Genomic DNA, 13,917 nt, shown 5'->3' with positions numbered 1-13,917 from the left:
TCACATTCCTCTTACATATGGTGTTACGTGTAGCCTTCTGTTAAGTCTGTTTTATGGAACAGGACATTTCCAATATTATTTTTCGAAATGTGATTTGGTATTTTCTGAAGTTCCTTTGTTGAAGAATTTGAATCGTCATTTTCATGCTGAGACAATGGAGACAGTTAGCAGTTTCCTCAAGACAATTATGACTTTGGAAAATGGCTTATTCTCATAGAAACAATCTGACATGTTCTTCAACTGAGGTTGAAAAGAAATATTAGATTTGGGAGAAAATAGGAAGAAAGCAATAGATAAATGGGGGGAGACAGGATGGGATCAGAAATATAAAGGACAGTGGTATAAGGAAGAAGCAAAGCAATGAAATTTACGAGTTCAGCTTGCACTGCTTTTAGATTGGCAACATAAAGGGAAATGATGTGTGAGTAGGAATCAATCTTCCCTCAATACTAAGTTCATGGGTAGAATTGATTGTGACCATATTTTAAAATATGGAGATATTTGGCTTGCGTTCTTGGGAGGATGTGATCCTGTTATTCCTGGAGTTTATTGTGTTTGTGAGGATTGCACATATTTCAAATTGCCCGAGGGAGGTGTGATATGTGTAATTTAGGTGTCGTTTCCCAAAGATTTATCATGTAGAGCATTTGAATGGTCTGGTGTGGGAAACAAAACCCAGAACTAATGGTGCTGAAATTGTGGGATATATTTTTGGTGCAGCAATTCCATTTGTATGTGTAATCTTGAAAGGTCTCAAGATTAGAAAGTTGTCCACCATAGTGGATAAGTTGTCCACAAGTACAGCAAGTTCCTTAGTGGCTGTAGATACAGAAATGATAGCTATGAGATCCATGGTTTTGCAGAATCGTCCTTTTGGCAAAAGAGGGTGGAGAATGCAAGGTAAAAAAAGTATAGCAATGCTGCACCTATGTCCCAGACAAGAGCGAGGACCTAAAGAAATATATTTAAAAAAATTCTGACCCGAAAGGAGATTTGAAGGAATTGGAAGTTACTGGTGTTTGGGAAGCATTTGGAGATGGGTTTTCCAGGATTGGCAAATGGTTTGGAAACTTGTGAAGTGGAATATTGGGTTCTATCTTGAGAACCCATATCAATATTTCGAACTGTGCGGTATCCCTGTTCAATATTTTTAAGAGCTATAGATATGTAAAGGCAAGGAAGGTAAAATAACATTTAAAGGGATTGAAAAGAACTAGAAGACATATGTAAATAGAAGAGAGCCAGTGTAGATTTTATGATGACATGAAACACCTGGAAAAAACTAGACGAAAGTTGTTGAAAAATTCAAGGCTTTGACTTGATCTCACCTGATTTATTGTATTGTATTGTAATGGTATTTATATAGCGCTTACTACCCCTGATGAGGCATCAAAGTGCTTTTAGGCTAGTAGCACGCTACTCCGGAGCCCAAGAGGAATTAGTGGTGGATTAGTAAAGGGAAATATGAGTTCAGTTTTAGCATTTTTATGAGTTAATTTGAGCAGAGGATATGTGAGTTTATTAGTTGGATTGAGTAATGGAGAGATACAGGAGGGAAGAATCCAGAAGTGTTAAGTGGGAGTTTATAGCAATAGGAAGAGGCTTGAGATGAGTAAAGGAGAGATGGAGGAGGGAAGAGTCTGTGGAAAGGGTTAGGGGTATCATAATAGCAGGAGGGGTTTTGGATGAGTCAAGGTGAGATAAATGAGGGGGAATTTATTAGGGTTGTTTCGGAGATCATGGTAGTAAAGTGAGGTTTGGGTGAGCTAGATGTGGAAAAGGAGGGAAGAACTTTGGCAGGGTTATTTTGGAAATTAAAGTAGTAGAATGGGTTTGTGATGAGTCAGAGTGGAGATGGAGGGTAGATTGATAAAGACGTGACATATGGTGATGGGTAGACATAGTAAAGCTTACAAGATAGTACATTTATATTATGTTTATTTATCATTTTATTTAGATATATATATTTTAATCATTATTTTATTTTTCTTTAATTTATTTATTCATTATTATTATTATTTTTTTTAACTTTAATTTACTTATTTATAATTTGAGTTTTATTTCTAGATTTTTTTTTTTTTTTTTTAATTAGACACACACATACACACACACACACATATATATATATTCACATACATATTTAATTGTGAGTAAATATACATTTGGTAAACAAGTTTTAAGAGTATGTATGTAATTTATTGTTATGACATAGTAGCGATACATATTTCCTAAAGAACTACACATATCTAGAATATACACATAATCAGATTAAAATTATTTATCAACACAGGCATACGCAGTCTATTGTTGTTTGAGTATGGTGGTTATGAAGGAAAGAGCCAACTTTTGAGTAGTCTTCTGAAGTCAAGATAGTTATCCATGGATCTTATATTTGGGGGTAATAAATTCCATAGTTTGGCTGCTTGAACGGAGAAGGATGTACCACCTATAGTACTTTTCTTGTATGGTGGTGTTCTAAGGTGGGGTGCCAATTATGAGCGGAGGTTTCTTTGTTAAATGTATTTGGTTATTTTGTTCTGATAAAAAGTGGTCCTGTTCCATGTATAGCTTTGTGGGTGATACAAAGCAGCTTGAAGGTGGATTTTCTGGCAACAGGTAACCAGTGTAGTGCTCTCAAGGCAGGGGAGATGTGGGCTTGTGGCTTTACATGTAATAGTAGTCTGGCAGCAGAGCTTTGAATACGTTGTCATTTTTTCTTAGTAGGTAGAGATGATCCAGGGTTGAGGCCATTGGCATAATCCAGTTTTGATAGTACAAGAGAGATAGTAGCCTGCACCTTGTGTGGAAATCTGAGGTGGGGGAAGATGCTTTGCAGAGTCTTCGAGGTGATGAAGCTTGTTCGTGATAATTTGTCCACTTGAGCATTCATAGTTAACTTGGAGTCCATGGTAATTCCGTGGTTTTTAACTTCCTTGGATAATTGAGGAGGTGGTCCGAGATCGTCAGGCCAGGCGCACAGTGGGTCATACTTTTCCAGTCATCACATATGAGTATTTCCGTTTTGGAGGCATTTAGTTTGAGATGGCTCCAAGTCTTTCACTGATCAACAGCTCTGAAGCAACTGAAAATTTGTGAGTTTTCAATGTCTTTGGGGCATTCCAATTTAAGTAGTATCTGTGTGTCATCTGCATAGTTGTAGCATGTGAGTTGAAAATCATTGATCAGTTCTGGTAATGATATCACGTAGATGTTGAAAAGCAATGGTGAGATGATTGGATTTATATGTGTGTTATTGTGATGGCTAACATCACCATTAGAGGGAGGATTGGAGCAGCACAATTTAGACTCCATCCTTTACACCTTATCATTGCGCACATATGTATCTATGTTTGCCATTATATTTACCCTCTGCCTTAGTATTAACATGTGTAAAATATATAAACATATTAATGAAAAAAACACTGAGAAACTGAAAGCTTTATAGACGTGTACATTCATGTTAATTTAAATTGCGTTCATGTATTAATTATTCATCATTTACATTTACACTTTAAGTTGAATCTGTTGAAGTAACATGTATTTCTTTTATTCATATTTGCATTTATTATGAAAATTTGAACATGTGCATGTATAACCACATATTCAAAATATACATTTAATGTTTATTTAAAGTTAGCCTGATTCAAGCCCTTACTCGGAAATCAATGTTTTTTTGGATAGCGTGTTCTTTCTTTGCAGGTGCGTTTCGGGGGTTCAGTAGCTAGAGAAAATGAGTATGGTTCTTTGTATTAGTTTACCTGGTATGAGACGCGAAGACCTAATGAGCAGCTGATGTCTCTTATTCATCGTGTACCAGGAACAGGGAATGTTCAAGTTTTGTTTGCTGTCTGAGTTCTGTGGCATGAGAAATGTAGGTGATGTCGCAGTTTCACACAACAGACAATGACCTAATTGGTTCCTGAAGGGGACAGAAAAAATACCATTCATGTTGAAGGTTCTGTTTGTTTTAATCAATGCTTACAGTTTTAGATGTAGATGAAGATTCCCAAATACTTTTGAGTTGTAGAGACTTCTATTCTATTCTATTCTTGCAAGTGTGAAGCTTTACGCTGAACACATTCTTTTTCTGGAAGTTTTCTACTGAAGTCTTCACTATGCTGACACCTTCTCACAATTCCAAATTTTCTTAAGACTTCCTTCAAACCATCCTAATTTCCTGTTTAGAATTCTGATTAGATGATTTTAGAATTGTTTCAGAAGAGAGAACTGGAGTTTCTTTATGGTACACCTATTCCTAATCCTCGGTTTCTGTATTGCAATGGCTGTTATTGCTTCATATCGTAATCTGCAGAGACTGAACCAATTGTGGTATTTCAGTTTGCCAGCTGTAATCATGTACCTTTTTAATATTTTCATGGCCCCAGTATGTGTTGGATTTAACATTGATTGGAAATAAACTGCCTTAACTTCGATTACCGATTCCTGTCCTTATTGTGGGGACAATTGAGCTTCATGAAAAATTAAATTGTTTTATTATTGTTAACTGCTTTGTGTCTCATTCAATGTAAAAATATCCATCGGATGAGAGGTTGTAAAACCACACTCCTGCATGCTCTCATCAGAGAAAATATGTGCCAGTCCCCAAAAATTAGTGCCCATGTCCCCCACCACCAACCACTGGCTCAAATTAACTACTGCTATCTTCATTTCCAGAGAGGTCAGAGTATTCAGTGATCTATCCTGGAGGGTGCCTGGTCCCTTCAATGCCCCTGTATTCAACATGTTTGCATTAGGGTCCCCATACACTATTGTTATTTGCTCAACTCGGGTGCATACTGTGCCGTTGCAAACTGGAAAAAATATAACCCTTTCTGCATTTGTTTCTCATGTGTTGCAAGAGTAGCTGTTACAGACTTTTCAAGGAGCTAGTATTGAATTCAGGTCAGAAGTCAAATCGCATAATTTCCATCCCAGTCCTTATCTTTTATGTAAAAAGAAAAAAAAATCACACAGCAAAACAACATACTGCACAGTCCAATTGAAATAGCAATGACAGGGTTGTAATCTAGGTTACAATGAATTAGACACTGGTGTAGACTACTTCACATTTATCCCCACTGGTTAGATGTGCAGGTCAGTTCAATTGTTCTCATTCCAGGTATTAAATCGAGCAAAAAGTCTCAGGTCCTCATACCAGATTACACAGAGTGTGTTTCATCCCTCATTCCATTCACAGGCTATTACCAGAGCCATTTTTACTTGCTCGCTAGTGTTGAAGATCATATGATGTGCTGCCATATGCAGCAGAAGCAGCTCTTTGCTATAGGGTCCTCAGCAGTGGATTCCTTTGGTACAAGAATAATTGGATGAGACCAGCATAGCAGGTCTTGCACAGGGGCACAACGTCTTTTGCAGTTGTGAACCTTGTGGCTGAGTGCATTCAGGTACTCATTTAACCAGTTTGTCTGCTGTGATGAGTCTTTGGCAGTTGTGGCCTCCCAGGCTGAATGGGCTCCTCTTCAGAGGCAATGTTGCACATCTTCTCTGGCATCAGCAGTTCAGCACCTGCTTGCGGACCTACAGCAGCTGTTGGCTAACACAGTGTTACCTGGCTTGTAAAGTCCTCATGCAGTTCACGATAGGAATTGCATGCGGCAACCATGAGACTACCTGTGAGACCTGTCTGGGAGCCTGGGGAACACTGGGCTGACAAACATTCAATAACAAGGAGTACGTATGTAGTTTTATGATGAAGAGTGGGGAGCAGAGCCTTCAACTGGTTCTCTCACCAGAGGTGGTGCGGAATGGAGAGCAATGTGAAACCCAATGATGAGGGGTTTCCTCGCAGCATGACAGAGAGCATGTCTCAATGGAGGAGTAAAAAAAAATAAAAGTACTGAGGTTGACAGGCCATGATGTTGGTAATGGCCATGGTTGTGAAAAAGCTTAGGAGAAGCAGCACGGGAAGATGCCCTGACCTACCTTGACCACCACAGTCAGGAGTTTGTGCTGTGCCTCATGTTGACAGTGTGCCTGATCCTGTTAGAGAAGCAGGGGTGTGTCTGAGAAGGTGATAGAGAGAACACATGTCAGAGTTGATTACTTTGTCCAAGAAGCAGAAGGAATACTGTGGAAGTGCCATCAATTCAGTTTGCAGATGAGTGAGTATTTACATTTTGATTTGACTTTCTAGAAACAGGCTGAGACTACAGATCTTTGTAATGTTCAATTGCTGGAAAATGGCTATTGTAGCAGTGGTGGAGAGTGCAGCAGGTGACTGGAAATGCTTTGAAACCATTCTCGATCCAAGCCCCCATTTCTGAATCAACATCTCCCTCATAGAGCCTTCGCAAAATTCTACCCCCTCCGACCCCCATCAAGGTGTGCATGTACTTCCCAATGCTGCTTCCCACTGCCTTGGAGCATGGGGAGCTCCAGCTCATCATACAGCTCCCAGTCCTGTCCTCAGCCCCCAATTTCAATATGTTTTCGAGTTACAGTGTGCCTGGCTAGATGCTCCAGCCGTGGGTGGTGAAACTTTGTCTCAGTCAAATGGTGACATTGGAAAGGATCATACAGCTTTAATATGAAGAAGCTCACCCAAGTTCACAAGAAAATGGTTGGCCCACCTCTACTCCTGATAAGTATTTTTCATTGTTTGGAGCTGTTGAGACTAAGAAGCTAGATTTCTGAGGGGTTTGAAATAAGTGAGCAAAGGACCATACAGTGTAAAATGGCGGTGACAGAATCTGAAATTCTAGTTTGAAGATGGGTGATGTATGATAGAAAGAGGAAGAACATTTTTGTATTACCCTCATCGGTAGGATGGAAGCCATGAAAGAAGGAGATGATATCACCAATGGGGGTGATGTGCGAGGACAAAGTGCAAGTGCCTAGGATAAAGGTTTGGGGAATACATCCATGTATGGATGTCGGCAGGGGGTGCGAAGAGGATCAAGGATCATTAGCAGACAATGAGTATTATGGGATGTAGGGAGAGAGCCTAGGACTGTACTAGTGATTTTTAAGGAGGAAAGGTTGCTAGCTAGTATGGTTGGGTGCTCACATCCAGCCATTCTGATAGTTATCACATGTGACCAGGAATGTGGCACTTGTTCTGCAAGCACTCTGATCCAGTCATCCTGAATCTTTAATTGATGGTCTCTCAAGTTGTCTCTTTCAGTCCGTTGAATCAAAATGTAAGCAACTAATTGTAACACAATGGTTTCCATCTACGTCAGCCTAACATACCGGCATTAACAGACAGGACTGCACACAAACACACACACTTGCAAAAACACTGTGCTTTCGGTTCAGACATCAAGTCCCACAAAGACAGATACTCACTACATTGCCATGTTAACTGAGTTCCCACAGTGAGGCTAACATGCTCATTCATCACAATTCCCCACACTCTTTAGATCTCACATTCTCTCTCTTCCACTTTACTCTCTGTCCCTCTGTCTCTTTCTCCTTTCTAGTGGCCTTCCATTGCCTGTGTACAGATACTTCTAGCACAAAAGATATTGTTCCACTATGGTCCTTTGGTCACGTTATTGATATATCAGCAGCCTGTGGCAAACAAGCACTGGCAAAGCCAATAGGTCTAGCATTAATGTGCTAACCAATCCAGAAAACAGCAGGAGTGGTGTATAATCGTAAATTAGTCACTCAAGTAGTTCATAGCAAGCATTCAAGTGACGGTAGAGTGTACACCCAAAAGGATCAGGTGGGAGATGAAGAATCTATTGGGCTGAGTCAAGATGTCATTGTTAATAGCTGAAGCCAATGACTGAAAGAGCCTGGTTGAGCAAAGCCAATAGTTAAAATGGGCGGACTAAAAACCATCTCCATGTATATTGTTAACAGTAGTGATTGTGGCAGCTATGCTGTCAAAAACAAACCTAAAATGTACACGGGGAACTTAAGTGTATTAAACAAGTTGCAGACAACTGTCAGCAATGTCACAACACATGCGTGTATCATGCATGAATCTTTAGTTATAATCCAGGCTGAACCACAGTCACTAGATAATTTCACTGGGTATGTGATAGACCGATTATGAGTTTGAGTGAGCAGAAACATACTCACTTATGACTCTCTTGATTTCTTTTCTTGTAGATTCTCCTAGGTCCAATGGAATCCTTCCCAGATCCTTTGCTAACTCGCACCCTAGCCTTGGTTCCGGCTGAGGACTTGGTTGCGGTCTGCCGTCTGGTTTGCCACCAGTGGAAGGACGTGGTGGATGGTGATGTCTTGTGGGAAATGAAATGTCAACAAGAAGGGTTCTCAGCATCAGATTCTGAGACAGAACCAGGAAACTGGCAAACCTGTTACTTTCTGAACAAAAGGAAGAGGAATCTCATCAAGAATCCATGTGGAGAAGGTGACAAAGGCTCAATTCTTATGACGGTTTGGGATCCGCTAGTAGGGATGGGTGTGGAAGTGGTCCAAGAAGGGAGTCTCTCTTGCCTGCTTTGTATAAGGCTCTAGTCACATGCCCTAGGAGACGACCAATGCTGATTGGAGTGTGCAATGGCCATGGCTGTGTATAGTCTATAGTTTGAGGATGTTTTCTTTGGGGTATAATAAGATGCTGTCTTTCTGGAGTACAGTGAACAAAGCAGTCACTTTAGCTGGTGTGAGTTGATTGGACTTTGTGCAGTATGTGAGATGGGTGAGTTCCATTTTGTTTTGGATGCCCCTTCTTTCCTCCTGGCTGGGTATGCCTGCATTGGGGACAAGACTGGAAAAAGCTTTTAGGAAGATGCTGTCACATTACATGATTTGTTAGTGGCCCCATCACCAGCATCTGTGCCTTATTTACTCACTCTTCAGTTTACTCATACATCACCCACTTCCTGCTTCTTTCTGTGTTAGCAGAATCCTCAGAAACACCTTGTTATTTGGTCATTGTCCACTTCCAGTTGGCTAAAAACCCTAAAGTGTAAATGTGCTTTCTTCTTCCTTGTACGCCCTTGAAGACCAGCTTTAAGCATGCATATGGGCAACAATTTTGTCTTGGCAGCTGATCCTAATAAGGGTTGTGTGTCTTGTTAAGTGATCATCTGGTGAGTTTCAATCATTTTTGTGTGTCAAATTCCTGTCAATGTCAAAGGTAGATTCAGTGCTGTCGGATATCAATGACTTACAGTATGCTGAATGTCCAATCAGAGTAGAACGATTCCAGGCACAAGGGGTCATTTAAAATCTGGAAGTTGTAGGAAATACACCTACAAGTAGTGGAGGCCAGCCTACCATATTTATTTGTATAGTACACAATCCAAACATGGTGGCTTGAACATCCGCTTATTTTAGGTGGATGTCCTGCATCTGCCAAACTCTAATTAGTCTCCAGAGTGTGGTGCCAATTTCAGAATTGCCTGCCAATACAGATTCGAGGTGCATTTTGCCCATTCTGTGGCCTCCAACCTCTGCTTCAGTACATAATTCTTGTAGGCTTGTCCATCCGCAGGCAACTCCAACTTGAAGACTCGGAGTCAGACACTATTGGACAACTTTTTCTGAACTAATAAAGTCATTACAACAATGTCCTGACCACCAGCAGGTCGGCTCAAAGCATTATGGAGTTGACCATCATCACTGAGATGATTCCTGAATGAAGGTCAAAATGCCCCATGCTAAGTCCTTTCCATTCAAATTTGAGTCTCATTCCCTTCAGTGTCCCGGTGTATTTGTCATTATTGTTCCCAAGACTGACAGGCTGCGCTGGAAAGCCACAAAATAAGCAAACCACTCATCAGTAGCCACAAATTCCCCGTAAAGTAAGAGAGAAAAGAACTTCAAAATCTGCAGTACGAGCTTCTGGATCTGCCCCTTCTTTTAATGCACCTTCTTTTTAGGTAAAACCACAAAAATCACCCAAATGAGAAAACAAGAGATCTACATCAAGGAAAACAATAAGAATAGACATTACTGATTGGTTTTGATACTAGTAAGTTACTCCTTGATTGGAATCAGAAGTTGTTTTTTAGTTTGTTACCTCCATAGATGCAAATAAATACTATATACAATTCCCTTTGATATGATCATGTCCTATCCTCAACAGATGCCAATGAGCTTTTCACTCCAGTGGAAGGGTTTCCTCCTCTCAATCCAGTAGTTGGCCAGCTCTCGGGTCCAATGGCAGCTGAAAATAATATTTGAAGGTCTTTCCTTGTGCCTCACTCCTGTCCTCAGCCCGCTCTCCAAAATTTCAGATATCCTCTCCTGAACATCTTAAGAAAATTCAGAAGTTACTGCTTCTGGGGGCCTTTGAGTTGTTTCCAGATTATTTATTTTGGGTTCTTTTATGCCCAAAAAGACCAGTGTTCTCAGGTCTATCTTTGACCTATACAGTTTAAACAAATGTCTCTTGTTCTGATGGGCACGTTCACATTGTGACTCTGGCTCAAACCTTTGAGGTGTTGTATCAATGTAATCATTTGGAATCTCCAAGGAACCTGCTTTCAAATTCCCTTCATGTAATAGCATGGACAGTACCTCCGGTTTCCATTGGGGTACACCACTGTTAGCAGAGCTACCTCTTATTTGGCCCAAGATCAACTCTAACAATGTTTACATACGTGCTCTCTGTATCAGTTTCCCATTTTAACCTGCTGCAAGATCACATTTATCTGTACCTTGATGACTGGCTGATTCGCGCACAGTCACTGGTGGGCTCAGACATGAACCTACAGCTGATGTGGAATGCTGTACACAACTTAGGTTTACCTACAAACTCAAGATATGTCAGCTACTCACTTGAAGATTCTTACAGTTTAAAGGGGCCCTGCTCAAAACTTCTCTGCTCAATACGTCTTTGCACTTCTCCACAGAGAGTGTAAACTCTGAGGCAAGCAAGTGCTCACTTCATATCGAGACATCAAGGGGGTCGACCGCCGCCCGCCAAACTTACCCCGCCGAATGACCGCTCCGCGGTCATAAGACCGCGGGGGCCATTCAGACTTTCCCGCTGGGCCGGCGGGCGCCCGCCAAGGGAGCGCCCGCCGGCCCAGCGGGAAAGGCCCTGCAACACAGAAGCCGGCTCCGAATGGAGCCGGCGGTGTTGCAGGGGTGCGACGGGTGCAGTTGCACCTGTCGCGATTTTCACTGTCTGCTATGCAGACAGTGAAAATCATGCTGGGGCCCTGTGATGGGCAGTGCAGGGGCCCCCAGGGGCCCCACAACACCCGTTCCCGTCATCCTGTTTCTGGCGGTAAAAACCGCCAGAAACAGGGTGGCGGGAAGGGGGTCGGAATCTCCAAGCAGCGCCGCCATGGAGATTCAGCCCAGCCAGGGGAAATCTGGCGGGAAACCGCCGGATCCCCTTTTCTGACCGCGGCTTTACCGCCGCGGTCAGAATGGGCACTGAAGCACCGCCAGCCTGTTGGCGGTGCTTCCGTTGCCCGTGGCCCTGGCAGTTGAGGACCGCCAGGGTCAGAATGAGGGCCCAAATGCCACTTGGTGATTTCTGTGGCATCTAGACATCCATGTGGCTTCTCTTGACAGAAAAATATATAAACCATGCTACAATAGCTGATGGTCCTTGAGATCGGCTATGACAGCTCTTACTACATTGCATGACATATATTGCATGACAAAAATATTGTATCCACTACACTGGCCTAAATATTTAATCTCAATGTAAGCCTAGCTATGTAGATGTGGATTTAGGAATTGTATTACTTATCTTGAAGATGTTGTGGTAGGCATTGTAGTGAATGCAATATTTTTGTAGGTCGACATTAACTTCGATACAGTCATGTAGTCATATACAGCCTGTCCAGAGAAAGAATCAAATTTTTCCCTGTAGCTTTTCATCTGAAAGGGAAAAGCAAGATAGAGGGAGACACCTTGAGACAAATGAATCAGATAATTTTTTTGGTTAGTATTCAACTAGTAGAGATGTCCTTAAATCAATGTGTTTGCAACTGATGAACACCACCAGTGCACTCTGTTCACATATCACCTGGGAGGTTGGTCGAGCAAAGACGTCTAAGGGCTATATTTACAAGGCCCCGTGGAAGGGACACATTCCTGCACAAAAACAATTAATGGAGGTGTTTTCCTTCTTCTATGCGTGCTGCAGAATGCAGCACACATAGAAAGAGGACAAAACATGGGAGAAATAAAGATATTTCTCCCTGTTGCTTCACTCTTACACCACCCCTGGGTGTAAATCTGGGTGTAAATCTGGAAATGCGTCAAAATCCATGGATGTTGTGTGGGAACACCCACGCAACACCCATGGAAAGGCCTCCCTGATGCAAAGTAAGGCAACGCAGTGACTTGCGCTGCATTGCCTTACTCCTTATCTACAAGGCCATGAAAATCCATGGAGAGTGTAATAACGCGTCCAGCCCTTATAATTTACCTGTACCTGGACACGTTGGAGGTCGGTGAATCTTTTAACCAAGTCGGGCTCTCCTCATCCTAGAATAGTCGGGTCACTCAGATCAATAATCAATAACTATTTTAATCGACAATCAATACCCAATTAATAGATCAAAATAACACATCAGAAATCAATAACAGTTGATATTTTGGCGCTCCATGACCTTTCATTCATGAATAACCACACCAGTTTATTAAAAGTTAGTGAATTTATTTCCCTATATTAACAAAGCTAACACGATGTATATAAGTCTCAAAACCAAATGATATATGTAGATGAACATTGCTAGCTGTCCATAGCGGCGGAAGAAACGCAACCTACGCAAAATCTGAATAATGATACACTCAGTTATGGCAATGCAAATCACTAATATGACTAACTGTATTTGACTAATTTCATACATTGGTCAGCATAACAAGATTTCAAATTAACATGGTGCATCGAATGAATACCTCAACTAACCTCTAATTAGCATTGGCATGTGGGATTTCATGCAAAACAAATTTAGTCAACACAAATTTGGAAACTTCTAACTTGGGCCCTATCAAAATAGCAGTTGGTACCTAAAAGGAAAAACACAATGCATAATACATTTATCCTTTCATATTTACCAAATACAAACAGCATTCAAGAAAAGACTTCGTCCCTCAGGTACCGGTTCGATCAGCATGGGGCAGGTTTCAAAGGGGCAAAATTAAGGGCAAGCTTCCTTGCAGCGGCAAGAAGAATGGGGCAAAGTTACTTCATGGGCAAGACGGGGCAAATCAAAGTTAAAGTCTCTAGGGTGAGAATTCTTAAAGTCTCTTTCTCTGGAATAGAGAAAAGGGCATCAGGGTGTCGTCCAAAATGGAGTCTGGCATCTGGCTTCAAACTGGCATCAAGGAAAATGGCTGACTTCCCTTTGTCCAGTGGGTTTAAGTAAGAAACATTCCAAATTCTGCAGGGTCTTCCATTGGAGGGTTCAAAGGTTGGCTTCAAATTGTCCAATGAAAATTGTCTTTTATAACGCTCATTTATGCATACACTGTCCTTGGAGCCTTGGAACACAAGTAGTAACATGGTTTGCCAATTATTTTACTATCTGTACCTTCATTGTCCGCACCTACAGACTGGCCTTGTATCAAAGGGGATGAAACCGGCCTAGTACGAAACCTTGGAGATAAGTGTATTAGTCATCTCTGCTGGAAAAATACAACTTCAAGCAAGAATATATGTTTCATTAGTTCAAGGAAATGCCACACAGTTAGAATTTGAGACCAGGCAACTAGGCAAAAGCCTCTACTAAATTTAAGCTAAGCAAAAACAGTTTCAACTAAGAAATCATGGCATACATTTGCAATTATGACGGATTACTTCAATTTTTCAATACTTCATGATTAATAATGCTTGTTTACAATGATGGCTAACTACCTCGAGGGAACAATTTCCCTCGTACATTATTTTCTTTACTAAAACCACACTACATTATATGCTTTTGATTACACGATATGTATGAATATATGTTGGACCCTCTTTTTCTGCGTCATCAAGTGTCTTTGAGTGGCTTTGTAGATATGGGT

General features: G+C 41.2%; 1 protein-coding gene across 3 annotated transcripts in view; it reads left to right on the top strand.

Annotated features, from left to right (window-relative positions):
* The window catches only part of LOC138301114 (F-box only protein 2-like), a 142,764-nt gene that overhangs the window by 71,079 nt on the left and 57,768 nt on the right, over positions 1–13,917 (top strand). For all 3 annotated transcript variants that reach the window (XM_069241243.1, XM_069241242.1, XM_069241244.1), the window contains exon 2: positions 8,083–8,347. In XM_069241243.1, the coding sequence (XP_069097344.1) occupies positions 8,098–8,347 (250 nt within the window). In that variant the 5' untranslated portion in view covers positions 8,083–8,097. The remainder of the gene's footprint in view (positions 1–8,082; positions 8,348–13,917) is intronic.

The sequence above is a fragment of the Pleurodeles waltl genome, chromosome 6 (genome assembly GCF_031143425.1).
Source record: "Pleurodeles waltl isolate 20211129_DDA chromosome 6, aPleWal1.hap1.20221129, whole genome shotgun sequence".
Classification (NCBI taxonomy): Eukaryota; Metazoa; Chordata; class Amphibia; order Caudata; family Salamandridae; genus Pleurodeles; species Pleurodeles waltl.
Note: the sequence above shows the minus strand (reverse complement) of the source record. Positions and strands in the feature narration are given on the sequence as shown.